This window comes from Paramormyrops kingsleyae, chromosome 7, assembly GCF_048594095.1.
Source record: "Paramormyrops kingsleyae isolate MSU_618 chromosome 7, PKINGS_0.4, whole genome shotgun sequence".
Classification (NCBI taxonomy): domain Eukaryota; kingdom Metazoa; phylum Chordata; class Actinopteri; order Osteoglossiformes; family Mormyridae; genus Paramormyrops; species Paramormyrops kingsleyae.
In genome coordinates, this window is record NC_132803.1 from 31,995,669 (window position 1) to 32,019,373 (window position 23,705).

The 23,705-nt window shown below is 49.2% G+C and overlaps 1 protein-coding gene across 9 annotated transcripts in view; it reads right to left on the reverse strand.

Annotated features, from left to right (window-relative positions):
- The window catches only part of rxraa (retinoid X receptor, alpha a), a 123,724-nt gene that overhangs the window by 20,231 nt on the left and 79,788 nt on the right, over positions 1-23,705 (reverse strand). For 5 of the 9 annotated variants that reach the window (XM_023818616.2, XM_023818611.2, XM_023818613.2 and 2 more), the window contains 3 exons: positions 11,658-11,920; positions 1,774-1,924; positions 1,440-1,619 (listed from right to left, as the gene is read on the reverse strand). In XM_023818616.2, the coding sequence (XP_023674384.1) occupies positions 1,440-1,619; positions 1,774-1,924; positions 11,658-11,920 (594 nt within the window). The remainder of the gene's footprint in view (positions 1-1,439; positions 1,620-1,773; positions 1,925-11,657; positions 11,921-23,705) is intronic. The other 4 variants (XM_023818618.2, XM_023818619.2, XM_023818614.2 and 1 more) reach the window with 1 other exon arrangement.

Sequence of the window (23,705 nt, forward strand, 5' to 3'; positions counted from 1 at the left end):
GCTGACAGGGCCCCACTTGACAGGAGGTGCTGTCTGGATGGGGGGGGGGGGGGTCAAGTGGAGGGTAGAATATTTCTTCAAAGTCACGGAAAGGTGAATGGGGCACTGAAACTTAAGGGAGCTGCGTTTTGTTTTTGCTTGCTGAGATGGGGGGGGGTGGGGGGGGGGTTGGGGAATACAGATTAATTAAAATTTCTCATAGAAAGGGTTTTGTTTTCACTGCTGGGGACTGTGTCACTGCATAACATAAGGCACACACGTGAAACATGAGCTTTTGACACTCGAAGCATAATGAATTTTAAAGAGGAAACTGATCACATCTCTTAAAGAAACGTCAACATGAAATGTCCCAGAAGAGAAAACTGGTCTCGACACATCCTCGTTATAAAACTTAATCTCATCTAGTCCAAATTATAAAGTGTCATATAATATTGTGTCATATCATCTGTCAAACACCTCTCATCTCTATTCCCAGTCCGCAGAGTCTCATACTGCGGCGGACAGCACCGTGGACCGTGACTCTCACCGGGTGAACTGGAACTCAGGCGTGGCCATAAATCACGCTGCTCGCACATTTGCCAAACCAGACGCGGATTAGGGCCGGTTTGTACTGCATGTCTTCCAGACTAAAAACGGGGGGGGGGGGGCGGTGAGGGGAAACACGCTAAATATAAAGGAAGACGGATGCCTGTCTGTGTGCCTTACTCCACTCAGACAGTGGGCCGGCTTATCGAGACTGATAAGCAGAGCTGTCTTCCTGATGAGTGCGCTGACCTGCCAAGCTGCTTGGCTCTGCCTCAGAAAAGCCGGGTGTACAGGGTAGCCCTCCCGAGTGATTTAAGCTTATGAGGTCACTCTCTCAAGTCAATGAGGCGTATGAAGTCACCGAAGCGAGTGAATGACGGGATGTGAGGTCACTGTGATGAGTGAATGAAGGGACATGGGGTCACTGTAGTAAGTGAATGAAGGGACGTGAGGTCTCTGTATTGAGTGCATGAAGGGATGTGAGGTCACTATAGTGAATGAATGAAGGGATGTGAGATCACAGTAGTGAGTGAATAAAGGGATGTGAGGTCACTGTAGTAAGTAAATGAGATGATGTGAGGTCACTGTAGTGAGTGAATGAAGGGACGTGAGGTCACTGTAGTAAGTAAATGAAGGGATGTGAGGTCACTGTAGTGAGTAAATGAAAGTATGTGAGGTCATCGTAGTGAGTGAATGAAGGGATATGAGGTCACTGTAGTGAATGAATGGATGTGAAGTCACTGAAGTGAATGAATGAAGAGATGTGAGGTCACTGTAGTGACTGAATGCAGGGATGTAAGGCCATCGTTGTGAGTGAATGAAGGGATTTGAGGTCACTGTGGGAAGTGACTGAAATACATGAGGTCACACTCGTAAAATTTCATGGCATGTAAAATGAATTCTAATGGGCATACCTTCTCTCTTCATGCCCATGGCCAGACACTTCTGGTAGCGGCAGTACTGGCAGCGGTTCCTCTGTCTCTTGTCAATGGGACAGTTCTTGTTGTCTCGACAGGTGTAGGTCAGATCCTTCCTCACTGTCCTCTTGAAGAAGCCTTTGCAGCCCTCGCAGCTGTACACGCCGTAGTGTTTACCTGCCAAAGGCAAGACAGCTCATCTTCAAGGGCTGGATTGATTAATGAGGTCCAACTCTGGATTCAAAGTCTTTAACCCCACACAATGCTGATGATATGTAGATCAACTGGAGTGTGAACATGAAACAAGATATGGTATGCTGCTGGGACTTACCCGAGGACCGGTCACCACAGATGGTGCAAATGTGCTTGGTGAGAGCCAGCGGGTTGCCAGAGGGCTGGGCAGGCACCTTCATCACGCCATTCAGACCTAGCGGGGGCTTGATGTCCTCTGAACTGCTAACCGAGTTCATGGGGGAGCTGAGCTGAGGCCGACAGGGACAGAGAAGGAGATAAATTGATGGACGTGATCACCATAATCAACACAACAGCATCCTCGTCCTACAGTTACCTGCATACAGCAAACATGAGAATAACGGCATAGGTGGCATCATTTGGAGATGTGTTGGAGCTTTGATCCTCATTACCTGGACCTCTCGAGGATACTACAACAACCTGAGAGCTGATAACCCCACCCTCCTCCACCGTATGCCCTTACATTTTGACTCAGAAGCTTGAGGGAACCTGGGAGTCTGTTTGTTTGTGGGCTTTCTTTGACAGTTGCCCCCCCACCCCCCCCACCCCCCCACCACCGGTAAGGGAAGCCTCTGTGGATGTCTGCCTTGCAGCTGGCCGGGCCGTGGCGCTGCGCAGCTCTATTTCAAAGCCCGTAGCCCAAACTTGGGCTGCCCCCCCAGTGAGCTGCGGTCGGATCTGATTTCCACGATATTTTGCTTTATGGCACTTTCAGAAAAAACATCATAGTGACTCATATGGTGTGGCCAATGAGTATGGTCAAAAAAGGTAAGCAAAAACAGAATTAATCCTGACAGCGTGATCTGGTTACAGAGCTTGGGTAAGGCAATGAAATGTTCCCGGCTTGACAAAGACACGGATACCTGTTTTGGTGAGTGGGCAGACTCCCACCACCCTGCGATGGCGCCGAGCCGGTCGTCACGAGCGAGAGGCTCGCCCCTCCGGCGGCCCGCCCGCGGCACCCATCGGCTCAGCCCATCTGCTCCGTATTTACACTCCAGGTCCAGGGCCTATGCAGCTGGTTGGCGACCACCTCCCGCAAGACATCCTTAGCAGAGCGTCCGATCGCCTGCGCTGCTAATTCCGCTAGCCCATATGCGCCTTCCGTGGTGGACTTGCTTGCTGTCGCCAAGGCCCCCTGGTGGCCGTCCCGACGGCGCAAAAAAAAAGTGCGGCAGCTGCCCTAGACGTTGGCTGGGCCCAGATCCACTGGGCAGTGAACGCCCTCGTTGTTGCTGGCCCGGCTAATCCACTAGCCGCTGTGTCTTTTTTTATTTTTTCTGGCCCAGACACCACCCCATTGGCTGAGATGAGACCCATCTAAGAATGTAGCCCTTCTGCGGATACTGAACATAGTATCACGGGAGTCTGAGTTCCCACACTTTGTTTACGTAAGTGGGCTGCTTAGGGCTTGCATTCTTTGCAATTTCATGCCTCAAAAGTCTCCTGGTGGTTTTCACAGTTATTATATATTTACAGAAGTAAAATAAGGCCTTGCGCTGCTCCAGAGACATCTCTCCTATCTGATCCCTGTCGAGTGCCTCAACATTTGCACTCAAACCTTCCTCCTTTTGTAAATTAAAGAGGTATCATTTCCAATGAAGGTGCAGATCTGATGCGATCAGCATAACAGGACGATACGTCTGCCAGCGTGGTCCAAACTTGCTGCCACGGGCGCATGTGGAACGTACATTTCAAATGGATTCTTGTGGTCGTATTAGATAAAGGTTTGGTTTCCGTGCAAACGGCAAATGCGTATTCTGTTCCATAATCTCCTTGCAGGCATTACTTCTCCCTCATTCTGTGACATGGAAAAACATCCGCCCACAAATCCACGGCCATCCCGTCATCCCGAATCTCCGACAGGAACACGTCAACATCAGAGACATGGGAACACGCATTACTTATAGGCACACGCTGTGAGTTACCTGTGATTTTACCTGCTCGACAACATCCGCTTGTTCTCATAGAGATAATTGGACCCGGACAGTAGATCATGACATAAAAACATAACAGAGCGTCAGACAGAGTTCATGCATCCTCAAAGAGTTTATTCTGAGGTGCTGAATCCCATCCTGTGATTGACTCAGACTCTACAAATTCCTGTTTGTTGTTTTCGGCACCTAGAAAGGCAACCAGCTTACACGGAACTGGACAGATACGTAGATAAGGTACAGCTCAACTCTGCGTTCAGGTAACCTGTCAAACCAGTGAGTTGCTGTCCTAGTTCAGCCTCTGGTGAACATTTATCTGATGCCATCACATATAAAAATACATAATCTAAATTATCATAGTAGACCTTTTCCTGAAGAAAGTTCATCTGATGATGCAAACCATAAGCTCCTCTTCATTAGCCTTATTCAACTCAAGAATCACAAAATGAAGAGTCTTTATGGGCCTGATACCTTCATGTGGGTATATTTTAGCTTACACCGTCTTAACACCTGCCACTTCCCTCTCTCTCACGCCCAGACATTCTGCTCCAACAATTTCATCTTCTCACCAGTGACACAACTGATCGCAACTGCTTCTACTCAGTAAATACAGTTTCAGTAGATCAGTGACTCAATAAGCCCTGCGAGACACTGTGCAGGGCTGGGGTGTTGATTCGTCCTTATGATCTGAACTGTGGGGACACAGGAGGTAGGATCCTAGGGCTCGGGGGAGGAAGTAGGACAACTGGCCATGTCATGAATGAATTCACAAGCTGTGGTGAGCCAGGGAAAGGGGGCGCTGACATGTTAACATGCAGGAGATTGGTAGGAAGGAGAAAAGGGTGAGGCACTGGTGACCAGCATATAGTAGTGAGTCACATACAGGACCGCGGTATGATAGTACGCCTGACTTCAACCCTTGTGGCTCTTTGTAAAGTTCGGTCTGGACCTCTGGCCACGGACACAAACGTCCATTGGCTTACAGAAGGATCTACAGGAAAATTGAGCTTTCAAAGCCCCAGAGGGAAAAAAAAACCTTGGACACAGACAAAAAAGATGACAGATTCCTTAATGCCCACTAAGGTCTGTCTTTCATCACGGCTTCCCCCGTGAGAGATCCCCCGAGAGAGATCCTTAGAAAAATCCATATTGGCAACTATTCAGTCTATAATGATATTCCCTTTTATAATGCTGATACATATGTGTATAATGGTGCAACGATCTTCCAGCAAGGGATTCAAACCGTACGACTTTGTGGGCTGTGGTGTTGCACCACTGCCATGGATATGACCCACAGAGACCGCTCACACCCCTGTTACCCAACCTGCCTAAATCCACTGGACAAGAGCTCTGGGGAGAGCCCTCAGAACATCTAAAAGCCCTCTCATCTGGATAAAACAAAGACGAAATAAAACTTTTTTTTTTAAGAAAGCACCACCACGTGAGAAGAATGGAAGAACAGAATACATTATGCGGAGATTCTGACTTTCATGCAGCGAGAAGCTAGGCAGGACCGACATGTAAAACCGACCCAAAAATGAGCGCCACAGAAAACCCGAGTGAACAGTCGGGGAAGTTGGTGCAGATGCTGCTTTTGAAAAAAGCTCGCTTGCCGTCTCAAAAATTTGTTCGGAATGAGTCTTCAAAGAGGTCCGCTGAGCGTGAGCCTCTGCTTTCGACGGGGCGAGGGAAAAAAAACCCTTTCCTTTTTTTTCCCTTTGAAATCGCATAATCAGCTTTCAGGTCGTTTCATCATCAACGTCTCTGGGCCCGACGTGTGTGAAATGCATCGAATCCTGAACTAGAGGATGTCCTTCCAGTGCCCTTAAAGTGAACAGACACGGGGCGTCTTGTCCGAAAACGGCTCATTCATACTTTGCACATTACTCTGCCATATCTGCTGTCTCAGCCATTTCTGATACTTATATTATAATTAATATATTTTGTTTAGTCATATTTTCTGTTTCAGCCATTTCATCTATTTGTTTCATAAATATGCATCTCTGCAGCTAGTTATATGGCTACGTTTTGTAAGTACCTTTGTTTGGTGATTTGGACCCATGACATTTGCGTTGTTCGCACAATGATCTAGGTGTTGAGCTATAGGAACAAATCCTGTAACAGGTTACATGTTACTGACCAGGTGATGCAGGTAATGAACTTGAATGAACAAAAAATCTTGAATTCGCACTTGGACCCCAGTTAGGAGCTACAGAGTGACAGAATGGATTCTATCCATAAATCATCTCCCTCCCTCTTGAGTGCCAGCTCATCTTTATTTTTACGCCAAGAGTGCCTAATAACATTCCGGTGAATCCCCGATTTAATCTTGAGTTCGGAAGGAATCACCAAAGGTCCAAAGCCGAATTTTCATATCCTGCATAGCAAATACAGTTGCTTTAAAAGTACAATGACAAAGCCTTGGTTCAAAGGCTGTCAGATTTTCAGAACGGAAGGTTTTTAGGATTATAGGGCAGACATAGACACATTTACCTGAAAACCCAAATAACGGTCATGCAATGGATGTGGACGTCTGGGATTCTGAGATGATACCAAAACTGTTCCACTTACATTTGACTTGAACACCTTTATCTCAGCCTGTCAGAGCTGTAATTGTAAATGAGATGGGTGCTGCCATAGTGGGAGAGGCTGGTGCACCATGGGAAACGGAGCGGAGTCTCAGACACAGTCAGACCACTTCCCATAATTTATTCCTCAACTGCCCAAACAAGCTTTGCTATAACTATGACTGAAACTACCAAGTGACTGCTTGTGTTCTTGTGCTCGTACCTTCTGCCTCACTTTGTATCTCCTGACACCACAAATCAAAGATTCTTTGGTGTCCTTTGTTTTTATTATCAGCAGAACAAAAAAATCACCTGTATACCTTTCCCTTTTATTTTCCGACCTAAAAAACAACTGTCATCAATACTTTTTGTTATCCTTCTGGAAAACTCTTGACAATGGACAGATGCATGACTTTCAGGAGACAGTGGACAGATTGATGACTTTCAGGAGACAGTGGACAGATTGATGACTTTCAGGAGACAGTGGACAGATTGATGACTTTCAGGAGACAGTGGACAGATTGATGACTTTCAGGAGACAGTGGACACATGCATGGTTTTCGCAAGACAGTGGACAGATGCATGTTTTCAGGAGACAGTAGACAGATGCATGGCTTTCAGGAGACAGTGGACAGATTCATGACTTTGATGAGAGTGGACACAAGCATGGTTTTCAGGAGACAGTGGACAGATGCATGTTTTTTGGGGGACAGTGGACAGATGCATGGCTTGCAGAAGATAGTGGACAGATGCATGGTTTTCGGTTAATGCACTTCTTCCCTACACAGCTTCAGTTCAGTAACTATGAAGCCACGTGGCGAGCCTCACTTCGCGGTCTCAGAGCCACGAGAACCCCCTTGAGTTTCACAGTGAGGCATCAGTGCTCTTTCTGCCACCCATGCCAGACCCGGGTGCTGCCAGGAAGCACGCGACAGAATTTCGACCCCGACCGCATCTGTCTGAGGTTAATGTCTGCACAGAATTGCACACACACTCGCGACGCCTACAGTTTTTTCACCCTGGTAATGCGATATTGCTGTCACACAGGAAGCCACTCATTTCTGCTTTTTTTCTATGTGAAACTTCAGGCCTATGACTTAAGGACATCACACAACCCACGTATAAACCTAGACTCTGCTCGGCGCATAAATGGGAGAGCAAATTTTGAAAACCCACTCGGTCCTCATGAAATCCGACAAAGAACATTTGTAAAAATTTCCGAAACTCCCTAAGTCCATAGGAATTGTATTGAAAATGTATCCCATGGAGTAACTGAGTTTTGGAAATTTGCTTTTCGATTAGTTTACATTGGCATTCCATGTCACGCGCACCCTCAGTTAAAAGTACTGTAGATATCACCCTGATGGCAGTGGTCTCTCCAGCCAGGCGGCAGGACCAGAGCCCGACGAGGGACCCTGTCCCAAATCTCTGTCACCTTCAGGCGCCCTTCCCTCCCGGCCTGTGCCGTGTCCACAAGCTGCCCTCACTCAGCTCCCGGCCAAAACGCTCTCATTCCTCGTCCGCGGAGGAAGCCAGATAAAACGGCTCCGCGGGACCCCTGGATTTTGTCAGCGCGTATTAAGTTCCATTGACAGAATGTTTCTGTAATCGACTCGGTCACAGAAACAATGCAATCTGTAGAGCCCCATAGTTCGAGTCAAAAGGAATTTGCTGCATTTGACGTATAATAACAGCAAAGAAAGATGTCAGAATAATGTCAGTGTTTTTCCTCAGACTGTTCCAAAAGCATAGCTTTGTAGTTGTGGTGAAGGTAAGAATACACATTTAGCATTTTTTTAAAGGTTAATTTTCATACATAATACAGGAATATAATTAGATAATAAAAATATTGCTGGTAAATCAGATCTAAACAGTTTACTGGATAATGTGACTCACGTGCTAATGTTTGTGCTGGTTTGATAGGGCTGATTAAGGCAAAAAGATTAGTACTTTTTAATAATTCTGTACAGTGTCACTGTTTGGGAACCAGTTTCTGCACTTCCAGCTAGACTGAACGATGCGTTCAGAATGCGATTTGCCGGTCTTAGGAATGTATGTAGCAGGTCTTAGGAATGTGTTTTGTGAGGAGCAGCTGTGGTGCCCTTCAGCCGGCCGCACGGCATTTGCCCGGCAATGTGGAGGGTTAACAACAGCAATCAGAACCTGAGTCTCCACCGAAACCCGATCGGTTGGTCTTTATCCACTCATTCCTTTCACATTCCTTCAGCCTGCAATTCCTGGATCACATTTGACTGTGTAATAGCCAGGGACAGACTTTCTTAATTATGCCTATTTGAACACAATACAGTCAAATCGGTCCCCCGTCTTCCCTTAGTGATTCAGACTCCACTGAGGAGAATCTCTAATGTGGACCGCCCCGTGTCCCTGTTCTGGAAGAATACCCTTACAAAGCTTCAGTCTTGCACTTTCCTCTCCAGAAAAACAGGATAATAATGACTTCTGTTTGCCTCCATGAGGAAAACGAACCCCTTTAAACAAAGACCACGTTTGGGGAACATTCCCCAAACGTTCCAGATCACTCTTTCGCTCTTAGAGCTTTTTGGAGCAGACATGGGGAGGTGAGGCAATCGATCACACAGCACACTAGCCGGATAGCGGAACATATTTGCCTCCTGACTGAGTGATGCAGCATGCGAGGGGCAAGGCTCCAGGGCCGTGTGGCAGGGGTCACGGGGTCATCCACATGGCGGGGATAATAAATCGGCAAGGGGCCCAAACCTTTCTGCAACACAAACTGTCCCACAAGCTCACGGTTCCCGCCCCCCCCCCCCCCAAAAAGCTCCCGCGCCGCATCAATCCAACCTCGAAGTCTAGACGGGAGTGTTTTTACCTCCCCCGTCACATGATCGCTCGTGTCACGTGACCTCCTATAAACCTATGCCGCTCCCTTACTTCACATTCAAACCAGGTGGTCGGAATCAGGCAGAATTCACACACACAGAAAAAAGCGATCATTCCGACCAATTATCCCGATTAATCACCCCGATCTCTTTCACGCCCAACCAGTGGCTTGCGGAAATTTGAGTGGGTGTGGCGGCTGATCAGCTCTCCACACAGGCCGGGCCTCGCCAAGTGGCACAGGCTTGCCCGCTGCGGCCACCTGCCGCCACTGTGCCCGGCCCCCAAGTACATCTCTGATACCTGTCAGCAGATGAGCGCTTCTCTTCTGCTCCCCGCTCAGGCCTTCCTCCCAGGACCACAGATAAGACACTACAACACAAGCATGCTGCATCTTATGTCACATCACACTCAGCCAAGGACAGGAACATTTTTCCCTTATAGTTTATATGTGTTTATGCACAGTGATGGAGCTGTTTTGTCACAAAAACATTTCGCTGCCGCTGTACCGTACAGTTGTACATGTGACAAATAATAATCTTAAATCTTGAATCCAGAAGTCGGTGTCAGCCTCTGGTCTTTGATAAAAGGTCGTTCCCTTCATGCTCCTGATCTGAGGTTTGAGAGCAAGTCCTCCCCTAGAGGTTATTCCAGCTGAAAAATGAGCCCCTACTCAACGCCGCGTTTTTTTGGCCGCAGAGACACGGGCGGGGCACCCCGAAACACCCGCATTAATCCCGGGTGGGACTGCATTGGCCTGGCGTGCTCTCTGGCCGAAATTCCCCACAACATTCCGGAGAGTGGAGGAAGAAAAAGAATAATAATAATAATACGAAGAAAACCACTTTCTGGGGGGAAAAAAATCTGACACTTGAAGGAAAAATGTACTGAGGAAATCTCCATGTGTGGCCTTTTAAAGACACAGAGGCCATTCTGATACGGAACAATACGCAGCACAGGGCATGTTAGCACGTTAGCGCGATAGCCTCAGCCTGAGCACCGAGCAGTCAGGCTTAAAACAACACAGACAAGCTGTCGCACGTCCTGGCGGCTTGGTTTAGAAATCCCGCCGGTTACTTAGAGTGCACTGGGGGGGCGCTGTCGTGCGTTTGGGGCATACTGAGAGACATTGTGAACACCTCTAGTATGGGGGTAGGACAGGAGAGCCTGCAACCCCCCCCCCAAAAAAAAATGTTGCGGGGGTGTCTTCTTTACTAGTTAAAGACAGAAGTGTGGGGTTTGACCCCATCCCACCCCGGTGTACCTGGAAAAAAAAATTACCTAGAGCCAAAATCATCCTCCAGCAGTGGCCCATCATGTCATCTCCACGACCAGCCACAAGCAGCACATGAGGGGTGTGGGGCAGTAAAACATAAACAGCATGTGGTCTCCCCTTGCCGCCTGCAGAGGGCGCTAGAGGGCTCTGGGATCTGGCTCATCTCTCTTAACTCCCCGGTGAGGGTGACAGGAAGCGGGGACGCGGCAGACGGGCCATTCAGTGCGGCACAGATGGTGCCGCAATCAGACGCCCAGCGCTACCTGGGACAGACTGGGTCTCCCTCAGGATTATCACCCGGAACCAGGAGCTTTAGGGCTAGCGGTGCTGTGCTCAGCCTGCCCTAGCAGGTCTGGGGGTTCTTCTGTACCCTCTTACAAAGCTAGCAAACCACACTGTACATTTCTAAATTTATATACCTTGGGAACCGACCATTTTTTATAAAAAAATATGCCTCTTTAAAATCCCACAAAGAATCCCTGAAGGCACAATGCTTTCAAAATGTCAAAGAAACCTATCCGCTTATCCTGGTCAGGATCACAGGGAATCTGGAGCTTATCCCAAGCAGCACAGGGCACCAGGCCATAACACCCTGGACGGGATGTACGTCCATCACAAGGTCACATATCCAATCATTGAGCCACCATACCAAAAAGTCTACTTATTAAAAATAAATACAAAAATGGAGGGAAAAAAGCTCCTGGAAACATCAGCCAACATGTGTTCCAACCTCTTCGTCTTAGTTACAGTGCAAAGATTTAGGTCACCACATGGATGAAAGGATTGGAATTAAGGCAGAATGGAAGAGAATCCAGTCTCCAGCAATGGAAGCGAGGTGAATAGACAGAGCTGCTAATCCAGACTCGTTCAATTTCACCCATAGCTGGTGCCTACGCGAGTTGGGATTTGGCTCGGCCTCGCTCGTGATGGCCAATAACAGCACCAAAAAAATGACCCCCCCCCCCCCAACCATGTGACCTTCAGAACAGTTTGGAAGTGATTTGGGGTGAAAAACAACAGCTGAGGCATCTCATTTCTGATTGTTTTTGTGTACATTCATCATCTGAATATTGTATTCAACATAATTAACTGTAGAGGGAAGGGTCACAATTTTATATGGGTTTACTGGGATGCAAACCCACAACCTTTGCATCAGTAACATGTTGGCTGACCCTGGGCTGTGACCACCAAGCTACGAAGAACAAGACGGGGTAAGCGAAGAGAAGAAGTTTCAGTGTACCTGTACTGGTATTTGTGAAAATGGCAAATAAAGCATTTATCATTTATCGCAGATCTATTCAATGTGCGAGGGCAGAGGGGTAAGTACCTGGTAGGGGGTTACCTGGGGGCTGATGCTGGGCCCATAGCCCATCCCGGGCGAGGGCACCGACATGGAGTGGGCACCCATGGGGGAGCTGATGACAGAGAAGGGCGGACCCAGGCCGTTCATGGAAGAACTCAGAGTGCTGATGGGCGAGTGCAGCGACGGCCCCGACGGGCCCATGGCAGGCGGGCTCAGCAGCGATGGGTGCATGCCATGGTGGGACGTGGGCGAGCCCAGGGGTGACGGCGTCAGCTGGCCCGAGGAGTCTGTGGGGGAACCGGGGGGAGGAGTCAGGATGGAAATCATATAACCAGTAACGTGTGTTCATTTCTGTGCAAGATCAGACACCCAGACACTGGAGATGAAAACACAAAATGACAGTGAACACTGTTTGACTGAACACAGAACAGCAGTAAAGACTTCGACTGAACACAGAATGGCAGTGAACACTGTATGACTCAACACAAAAAGGCAGTGGACATTGATAGTGATCCCTGAATGGCAGTAAATACAGTGTGCTGATTACATTATCACAATGGACACAGGCAGTGAACACTGCAAGAAAGTGAACAACAGCACTGAACACAACATGACACTAAATGCTGTATCTGTCACAAAGTGTCACATCAGTGAACTGCCTTGACTTGCTCTTGATCTTTACTCGCCTGTCAAGCAGGCTGGTAGTTTGAATGAAATGCATCATGGGAGTGAATCACTCCACAGAGCGGCCCTGGGTCTTGCGTGACGAGCCACTGACAGGCCGCTGGGGCGTGGGGGGGGGGGGAGCGACCAAGGCCGGCCATCTGACTGGGTGCCACGCGCTCGCTGCCTTGCACCTGCCGCTTTATCGCCCATCACTGTCACAGACGGTATGGGGGGGGGGCAGACTATCAGCTCCGGACTGTTCCGGATTGTGACCAAGCAGTGTGTCTGATGCTGACAGCTACAGATCTATGCTCAGTCCACACCCCTGCAAGTGCCGCTGACACTGAAATATCACCAGTTCGTGTTTGGAAACGGTGAGAAAAACATCCATCCATCCATCCGTTTCCATGGGATGCCAGTCTATTGAAGTTTTGCTGTCTATCTAACACTTTTTAACTAGAAAATACAATGGCTGGTGTATTTGACAGCTTCTTTCCTTCTTTCTCCACTAGCCCACCAACAAGCCACCAAATAAAGGCCCAGAGCTCCGCAGCCTGTGTGGCCCCAACACTGCCGGGCCTCTCACCCTCATGCCAGATCATACAACTCCCACTCAGCCTGATCCTATCACCAGAGGTCCTGCGAAGAGTCCAGGAGCAGACAGAAAGGGACATGAGATGCTTTTCGGGAGGCAAAAAAAAATGTATATAAGATGGACAAAGTGACCTGCCGCTTGGCCCCCGTTTCTTCATACCAGATGGGTAGAACCTTCTAGACCTCATTGTACATCCTCATCCCTCTCTCCCTCAGGTGAAGGAGATAAACCAAAGCATTCACCAGCAGCATACGGCAAAGGCCTGGGGATCGGCTGTGTCAGCTGTGTCACCGAGGGCTACCTGTGTCACCTGACAGAGGGGCTACCTGTGTCACCTGACAGAGGGGCGCTGCTGGGACGGGCGGCAGGGGGAGGCACAGGAGGGAGGGGGAGCTGCAATCCACAACCTTCCCAGGCTGTTTTGCTCCACCTTCAGTAGTGCGTTAAGCAAACACGCCCACAGGATAAGACAGGGCTGGAAATAGTGTGTCAGCGCTGAGGGGATTCCCCGGAAAGCAAGCCGGAGCGCAGCTCTCCGCATCCTGGCTCACAAAAAAAAGAACGACAGCCAATGGAAACAAGATGGGAACTGGAGGTGGCCTATGATACACCCCCCCCCCCATCCGAAAATGCTTTTTAAACAGCCACTGTGCTCCCCTAACTCCTTGAGGGGGGTGCCTTGTTTGGCTGGGGTACGAAGTTTTCAAAGAAATCTCTGTGACTCACACACACAAAAAAACAAGAAATAAACAAGACAAACACATGGCCAACCCAAGGTCTTCGGCGATATTGTACAGTCAAATGACCCCCCCCCCAAAAAAAAAAACAAAAACTGCGATATGACTGGATGGGGTTTCGGCATATCCCCTAGGGGGTTTTTTCCCCACCCAGCCCATCAGCTACATCCCTGGACCACACACAGCCACCCAGACCTGCCACCACTGGAGAGTATGACTAATATCCACATTTGCCAGGAGATTGTGCTCGTTAATAAAGACCACCCCCCCCCCCCAAATCACCCACCCTCCACCAGGATGTTACAGCTCCCAGTGTTGGGATAACTGGGCCCCTGAAGTGCAGTGACAGCCTCCAGAATCCCATTCCTCAAAAAGGCAAAAACACACAAACATGCGGATCAACTGCACAAATGGTTCTGTTGACCAAAAAGAAAATCCATATGGAAGAAGGCCAGAGCTGAAAATACAGAGGCAATTAGACAATTTACAGCCGCTATGCTGGCTCCTTGGTGGCCGGGGACATTTCGGGGGAGGGGGGAGGCAGGAATCAGAGGCCAATAGAAGCTACACTCATTCGTCAGCTGGACCCTGGACCGGGACTCTGAACTGAGACCATAAGCTGAGACCCCAGCTACGACCAGCGCCCCCTACAGTGCCTGGCATCCCCGGTGGCGTGCAAACAGCGAGATCGCGGCCATCTGGAGATGCCCTGTCAGCATCTGAGAGGACCGGCGAGTGTCATCACAAGAGCGGTCCAAGCTGTTCAACCCCAGAGAGGGTCGTCAAGAAGTCATCAAGCTGCAATTAGCGTATGCGTAGGGATTACTCACTTCATGGTCTGGCCCGCTTGCTCTCATTCTCACTCTAATATTGTTCTCAAAGCACCAAACACTCACTCTTACAACATGCTGCATACAATGGCTTTGCAATCCTGCAGGGGGAACAGTAATTAAGAAACTGAATAGCAATTAAAACAAAGATGTTCAAATGATGCCATATCCTTGAAATGGCATTTAATCATACAATGATGCAGCGATAATTTAGTTGGGGTCATTATTCTTTTAATCGTTAATCGTTTTAATCATTGATTGATTTTATATGCAACTCATTAGATTGCAGTAGAAAGAGAGAGACATTAGCCGTGAATTAAAGAAAAACACAGATATCTTCAGGTAAAATCACTGCAATGAGGAGAGTCGGCTTTGCGGGGGGGGGGGTTAGGGAGATCTGCTTTGAAAACAGTTCAAAATTCTTCCAAAGGGGAAAAGCAGCCGAGCGACTTCATGGTGATTCTGGAGTGCCGCTGTCCTCGCCGCTTTTGTTATATTGGGGTAAAAATGAGTCATAAAGCGAGAGCCAGACAGACGAGACAGACGGAGCATGAAAGAGTCTGTCATCGAATGTCTTACTCCGCGGATCCCTTTCAGAGCACGGGCTTTGAACCCGCCCCCCCCCGCCCACCCTGCCCCAACCAATCACAGCCAAACAAAGTCGGCTCCCAAGTAATTTGAGTGCAAAGCCTGCCCGTGCTGGATTTCCCCCTGCCCACCCAGCTGAAGCCCCTCTCGCACCTGTCCCAGGCAGCCGGGGGGGGGGGTAACTGCGACGCAGGGAGGGGTTACCAGGGGGTCGGGGTATCCAGTTGAGGTTCTGTGCGGCTTTGGACGGCTACATCACTGTCTCGGTCTGAATGGTCACGGAGTCATGCTCACAACGCTGTCGTCCAATCAACTGCTCTCTCTGACTGCCCCTCCCGCCGCATTCCGACCAGGATGCTTCAAAAACATTAACATTAAAATGCTGCTGATGTCTAAGAAGCCAGCTGACAAGCAGGCAGGTTGGCCGTATCACAAAGGGCCCGGAGAGCTCAGCTGGTAAAGCATCAGACGTTTAAACTGCGGGTCTAGGGTTCAGGTCCCTGTTCGGCTAATGGACCCTTTACGGTGCTTTAGTCTGCTGAAAGAGTTTTTTTAACCTTGTTTCTCTGAAAATCCGAATGGCTGAAAAATCCACGTCACCGTGTAGTGCATTTCACCAGCATTCAGTAATCTGTGGGTGGTGTGTTCACCATTAGCCCCCTGAGCAAGGTGCCTACTCCCCCAATTGCTCCAGGAACTAACCTTTGTGTATTGCTGCTTGATGTGTCTTTCCTGTTCCACTGATGGCTCTTAAATTTGACATGATAATACACATAGTCCTCTTCCCCTGGTATAACCTGTGTGTTTCAGAGACACATTCAGAGTTGTCTGTCCATCCATCCATGCATCCATGCAACCATTTATCCACCACTATCCATGCATGCATGCAAGTATCCATCTTACAACCACCCCCCAGTTCAGGGTTGTAGGGAATAGAGTCCCCCCTCCCATAAAATGGTCCAATCCACTGCCAGCTCTCCATGCAGCTGTGACCAGCTCTCTCATTCTCTCCATTCCACACACACATACACACATCTCCTATAAAATCCTCTGAGGCACTTAGTTGGAGTGTGTGTGTGTGTGTGTGTGTGTGTGTGTGTATGTTTGGGGGGGGGGAGGGTTCACGTGACTGGCGTCGAACCCGGATATGACCGCTGAGAGTCTTCACATCTCTTGCCTGATGACACGTAACCTCCCAGAAGCAATGTTCATCAGCGATGCTGTGAGACCAAAAGCAGATCAATCCACAGGCTAGTTCTGCTGGAATATGAAGCTCTGATGATGAAGGTAATGAAATGAAAGAGGCCACCCCAGACCGGTGCCTAATGAAGTCCTTACATAAAGACACGTTCATTCCTGAGCATGTTTGTAGGTGGATGTCTTACTCTGAAGCCTGCAGGACTCATATCTGACTGAAACAGAAATAATTAGTCCTTTCAGGGCAGGTCTGGTTTATTTATAGACAGGAGAAGAATACCCAGAGCGCTTTCAAGCTGTCGGAATAAATTCAACACACGCAACATTAAATTTTCTCTGCTTGCATTCAATATTTGTCTGGCAGAGCAGGAGATTGGCGTGTGGATGCTAATCACCGTCCAGCACGTCAAAAAAGCTGATGTAGCGAGGAGCACTTTAAAAATGGTAACAACTATTAATTGCTAATGGCAAAACCAGCACTCTGCTTGTTATTGCAACTGCCAGACAGATGGCACAGTCTGCACACTCAGAAATGTCCTCCACTCCAACTGGCCCGTGTCAACGTTGCCGCTCAATGTGTTTACACACACACGGGGCATGCGAGAAGAGGCTCCGGGAACAGGCCGCCCACCCACGCGGATGAGAGGCCTGGGGGATGCTGGGAAGGCGTCGGAACGAGCTGGTGAGGGAGACGCGATCCTCGTGAGAGAGGAGAAGCTGGGATTGTCTGGGATGTCGTCACATGACAAATGAATCAGTTTTTTAAAATATTGGTTATTGATTGATTTGAGTTTATGGATCAGTAATTTCATGAATTTTGCATAATGTATTTGGGAGAGGTAAGTCCCCACAAATAAAGACAAACCTAATCTAGAGGAGGCAGGACCAAGACATCTGACTGGTTAGTCTCACCTCATCTAGTTGCTTGGACCCACCTCCTCTACAATCTGAGTGGTTATCTCTCTGAACCAATCATTTTTCATTCTGCCCTCAAAACAGTTTTGTGTAAGTAAAACTCCCATGAGCAGGAGGGGCATCCTGATGGTGGTAAATGGGGGGCTGGTGCTTCCACAGCTGGGGAATTAACATGCGCGCCGCTGGGGCCTCCTGGTGGGACCCTCGCCTTGTCCCCACACCCACTGAAACAGGAAAGGTGCCTAATTGTTTTCACAGCCTAGTCTTGACGAGATGAGATCAGAGTCAACAGTGGAATCGCAACTGTAACCGGATCTTCCGGCAGCCAGGGTGAAAGGGAGACCCCCCCACCCCTCCCCGTTCTGCTCAGAGCGTACGACAAGTTCCATACCACTGTGACCAATCAGCTTGCACCACAGCAGCCAATCATATCGCACTGGTGAGGACAAAAACTAAACAGGTCACACGTCGCATCCCTGTGGGATCCAGCCCTCGCACCGGGGTCCAGCCACCTCGCCTCGGCACAACCTGCCACTGGAAGCGTATCTCTAACACCGCCCACCGGTTCTTAATGCGTCTTTCCTCTTTAAAGAACCACCTAACAACACAGGAGTGCGTTACAGAGCGGGTGGCATCGTGTAATTAGACAGAGGACCAGTGGCACTCCCTCGGGAAGGCAATTACGCCTCGGGAGACGTAGACGCTGGGGGGCCTCATTACTCCATGAGCCGAAGTCGGTGCTAAGTCAGCGTAGCCTGAGCAGACGCCCCGCAAAGAAGCTTCAAATAGTTGCACTTTCACACGGAAACCATTCTTAAAAGTGGCTGTTGGAAGTTCGGGGGGGGCTTTTCATTTCATTTTATTGTTTTTGAAAGTGAATGTGAGAGGGGAGGGTCACACCGAGTCATCCCGCGAGAGTCCATTTTGTCCCGCCGCCCGGCTGCTCTGGGGATCTCCCACTAAGCTCTGAGAGCCGCACCGCTTATTAGATGCCTGTAGTTCCGACGAGCTCAAGAACGCCCGCCGTCGCTCAGAGCGTGCGGGAAGTAATACCGTAACCGTGGCAATAACGCCCCCTCGGCTGTTAGTGAGTCTGACACTTCAGCAGGTCGACGGGAAGGGGAGGGGGCTGGGCTTAGCGCGCTGTCACATATCGGGCTGAGTGACTGTTCGATGTTACCGCTTTCGAGAACAAAAGTGTCAAATAACACATAATTACAGAAAATCGGGCTTCAGCAGCTGGGATGGCTTGAACTCGACTTGAAAGCCTGGGAAACTGACATCGGCAGAAAAGTGTAATGTGTGCCGACGGAGACGCAGTGGCAGCAATCCCGCATCAGCACAACACTGCGGTTAATTAGGCTCCGCCCACCGCAACCGCCCATAACCAGAGTGATTAAACCAGTTTCAGGACACCTAAAACGTCTACCGTTCAGCTGCGCTGTTGCTACAGGGTGAGGGCAGTGAGTCAACCTGATGACAGGAGTTGACTTTTGTGGCTTTCCCAAAATCCCCTTACGGCAGAAAGGTACAGGGCTGTATCTGACCACGGTAATGAAGGATATTTTGCACAGCAATCCCATGAAAACGTGATTTGAGAGGCTGATTCAGCCATATTTTACTGCAGTTAATGAAAATGATGTGATTTTAAAACATGCGTGAGATTATATTTACCAGACAAATACACATAATACAGTCGTCACGGAAACAGCAACAGAATCTCATCTCAGCCACTTTCATTAAAAATCTGCAGAAGTCCACCCATCCATCTTCCATCCAGTCCGAGATCATGGGGGGCTCTGGAGCCTACCCCAGGCAGTGCCTGATACGCAAGGCTGTGGGTTCTAATCCTGCCCAAGCTAAATTATCTTGCTATTAGTTTCCTTTTTTAAGCATTGCAGCTAGACTTTATAGACCATGGACACACCAGCAAATCCCCTCCCTTGACTTGAACTTGCTACCTCCAGGGCCCCCCACCCACTAAGCCCCCTCCTTGCAACCTAAACGAGGCAGAGTCGAATTTCCCAAAAACACCGCAAACAACCTCAAGCACTGACAGGGAACTCCGACAGACGCTCCGTTTCTGCGCGGCCGAAGGCGGTCTGGGTGTCTGGATTCTCCACTCTGTCAAAGGGCTTCCTGTTCAATCAAGCTGGGGTAGGGGCTTCATTTTAGGGTAGAGGGGCCGCTTTACATAGAAAAACAGAAAAAAAAAAATTGGATGGATGATGTCAACCGTTCGCTGATGCAGTTAATCGTTGCTGTTATTTTTCCTCTTTAAAAAAAAGGCTTGACCGATGCCAAAATCATTGCTTCCGTCCAGCCTGTTTCCGTGATCCCGAGGAGACAGACTATTCTGGGATGGAAGGCGTCCTGGGAGCAAATGACGAACGACATCGGCGGAGTGGGACTCTTCATTCATACAACGGGACGGTCAGTGGGGGGGGGGGCGCGGAGGGAGCCAGCCCATCCGAGACGCCCGCCCCCTCTTTCATGCGTGAGTCCGTGAGAGAAGCTGTAACGCGGCCCGTACAAAGGACAATGACAAAGGGGCTGATCCGGCGTCACGCTGGACCTCCTTTCTTTGCCTAGGGGATCCAGCAACCGCCAGAGGAGCCGCTCCAGTCAAACGGATGGATTTACTGACCACATCACAAAGCTTTGAAATCCTCCCCTGCTTTAAGGCTGCCATTGCTTTGTGTCACCACAGCCCCCCGTAATGGACCACAAATGTGGGACGGCCAGGATTTTGGCCCTCTGGGTTTGGCTCATAATCCTCATACCCCTATGGAAAAAAAAGGCCGTGAGAGAAGTTAAAGGATGGGGGGGGTGGGGGGGGGGGGTACTCAGGGGAGGCCGTGTGTCTACGTGAGGCAGTCGAAAGCTCAGAGGCGGGAGCAGAAGTCCAAGGATGGCTCTGCCTCATGCCCGCGACATAAAGTCCAGTGTGACGGCGTGACTGATAATCATAATCGCAGGCACAGCTGTCATGGCGGGCAGCATGCCCCCCCTCCATAACGGGGGCCAAGGCCCGGAGCAAACTAGCGCTCATCTGACAGAGGATCTATCCAGATCTGAGCTGCTCATAACAGCCCGAGCAGCTTCTTGGGCTTCCGGGATGGGGTACAAGTGCAGGAGATATGGCGCAAATGGCCAGAGAACCCCAGCTAAGCGCCTACTACTTCCAGCTCAGTGAGCGTCAAGCCTAATGACCCGGAACCACACTGCTCCGCGGGCCCCGTCCGTCTCCAGCCCGGATGCACCGTGGCGAGGACTGACACTGGCCCAGAAGGCCTCATCCTGCAGGCCGCAATGTCTCACGCGAGCCCTGCCGGCTGAAACCTGCGGGGTACAGCGAGACCCGTCTCAGCGGTCGCTGCCACGGGGCCTCAAACTGCTGCACAGAAGGCATCTGGGGGGAGAATCACAACACGGCACCATCCCTTATCCTGCGTGTTTCAGTCCGGCAGTTTTTTTCCCATGTGGGCTACATGACATCCACTAGTAGAAGCTAAAATAATCCTCAGTAATCCCGATATGACCGAGTAACACTCACCATTACACACTCTGTGCACCAAGATGCACATTTTTGGATGGTGGGAGGGAATTCGATCACCGAACATGCAGAGACAGGGGAGGGATTCGAACCAGCAACCCTGGAGGTGTGAGGCTACAGTGACAGACCCTGAGAGAAACCAAACTCATTCTAGAGTTAAATGATGAGGTTAAGCAAGACTTTCTTTACCAGCGTTTCATCGACTAATAACCTTTTACAAGGTTCTTTTGGTCTGTGTATGAGTAGGTTTTATGTGGAAAGAAAGTGGACAAGTCGAATTAAGAATGTGATTCTGATGTCACTGAATCTGTGACTGTTGTGCAATGACTGTGCTGGAGGTGGACGCTTTGCAGATTACAGGGGACGGCGTTCAGTAAGAAGGGAGTGATCACACGAAATGGAGAAAATAGATCAGAAACATCTTGAGATACAGTCTGGGGGAACCATCCTTGGTCATGTGATCGCTGAAGGGAGACGGGGTCGCGTTTACAGGAGATGAGGGGCAGCGTTAAAGGAGGACTTGCCTCTATGGGTGGGATAAAAGTACTTACAGATTCATGGCTACTGCAGAAGACCTTTCACCCTGCTTTTGAAATGATACTTTATTTGTCATTTGCACAAGTAGCGGTAAGTAACAGTGCTTATTTATGTATTCCATCTTCTCACACATGTAAAGGTGAGAGTGTAGCTTGGAGTGTAGTGTCAGCAATTTATCTGGCAACCCCAGAGCCGGAGGTGGAAATTTCTGGTCCAGAAAGTAAAAATCCAGTCCAAGGTTTTGTTTCAATCAACCAGTTAAGTACTCTGTGACTCTGACTCTTTATACTTAACTGGTTGGTTGAAACAAAATCACGATCTGGATTTTTACTTTCCGGTCCTGAAATTTCCACTTCTGCCTGGAGCATTTTGGGTGATTAAGGGCCTTATTGCAAGGCTCAATGGAGTTGTGAGTATTCTGTCAAGGATGAGATTTGAACCAGTGACCTTCTGGCCGCAGGCCCCTAACCCACTAAGCCACACACTCCAACCATTCTGAGACAGAAGAAAGGTGGGAGGGGGCCTCTCCTTTCACACAGAGACCCTCACAGCATGTATGTGGTGGGAATCGTCCCCCAGGGTATCGTGGGAGCATGTGACTCCTCCACAAACCACAGCGGACGCGCCGCACTGATGAAGGAGACCCGGCCGTCTGCCCAGGAATCGTCGCACCCTGCAGCTGTGGTCATACATCTTATGCAACCGGGCAAATTAACATTCATCCATGTTCTCCTGGGAGCGTAATCCACCTCCCTGCCTTTCCCATCCATTCATATTCAGAACCCGGAATCGTCACAATCCGGGGTCTATTGTCTATTGGCACATCCAGTGCGGTCAGGCCATCGTGGGACATGTAGGCAAACTCACCGACCGTTCATATGACCCAAATTTACAGGAATAGCCTGCGTTAGGCGTGTCTAATGTGAGAGCACAGGTGCCACAGAGATGGGCCTGGCATGTGACCTAGAATCCAAAAACCTGCCACGGCACAAAGGCACCAACTGCACCACCATGCTACCTTTTCTAAAATTCACACCAAATTAAAAAAAAAAAACGTCTCATTTTACGGGTATTTTAATTCTCATTCCCGTTTCCTGAATGCTCAAGAACAATTCACCGATGGTCAGCTCAGGCACTGCTGCTAGTGAATGGGCTGTTATGATTGGCACATTGGAGCGATTCCTGAGTAACAGGTGCTTTTACTGGCTCAGAGGCATAAGCCCATAAATCAAGTGCTGTGATTGGCTGTACATGACATAATCTCATAAAATGGCTTGAAATATGCTGAAATCTGGCGCACATGTGAGCGTTGAGGCGCTCCTTTCATTGGCTCGGCCTGTGGATGCGGGGCTACAGAGGCTGCATACTTCAAATATACGTTCTGATGCCACCACCATGGCAACTGGCAACAGACTCCTAATTTCACTCATTTCCGCTCACTGAACTGACTTCAGATAAATACAGCACCTTACACAGCCCTAATAGGGTTTTTTGTGGTAAAATCATGAGACATTTAGCTGGCCAACGTCAACATTAATTCCAGACTAACAGTAAGGAAGTTATATGTAATGGAATGTACAACAAAACTGACAGCCAGTAGGTAGATGAAATAGCAGTGAACAGTACAACACATAAGTCGCAAAAAGTGGTTTGAAATGGCTTAGATAAAAATACAAATAAATATATGCATAATAATATTCCAAAGTGTAATTCGACCCTGAAAACATACAATGTCAAGGTCAAAGTGTGGCAAAAACTTTTTGATGTCATCAGCACTAATGAATTATTGTTCTTTAACTAACAGGTCCGTGAATGCAAAATGGACTCGTCTTCAGCATTTGCTGGGGACAGTATCACTGAAAACCAGGACGGCACCATGTGCAAGATGTGACGCCATGTGACTTTGCCAAAAAGTGATGTTAACGCTGTCACACCATATGTCAGTGGTACTGTGATGCGCTCAGGTCTGAGAAGTGCCCTGTGACGGTTGAACTTCCTGCTGGAAGGATTATCTGAACTAAAATGACCCTGTGAGAAGGGGGAGGGGGGAATCTCAGGGGGGAAAGTCATGTGATTGGGGTCGTTCCTGCTAATCCAATCCAACGACCCCCCCATTCCCGGTGCCCATCCCGGTACTGTTAGTTGCACAGCTGAACCCCTCCACCACAAATGTGCCTTCATCTCCCTTTCTCACAGTAAGAGCCTTTTGTTTTTCGCCGTGTTCCTGCCCAGCAAACATAAATGTCACAAAAGGAGAAAGCCCGCCCCCCAATAAAGCTTTTCCTCCGTGGCCCCTCGTCCAGTTCCCAGTGACTCTCACAGACCCACCAGGCTGCTCTCCATTTACTCACCCCGTCATCAAAGTACAAAGCTAGGGTTAGCCAGCAGTAGGACAATCGGCTGCCTTAAAGGAACCACACCGAAGTGCAACAAAATCGTCGAAAGCAGCTC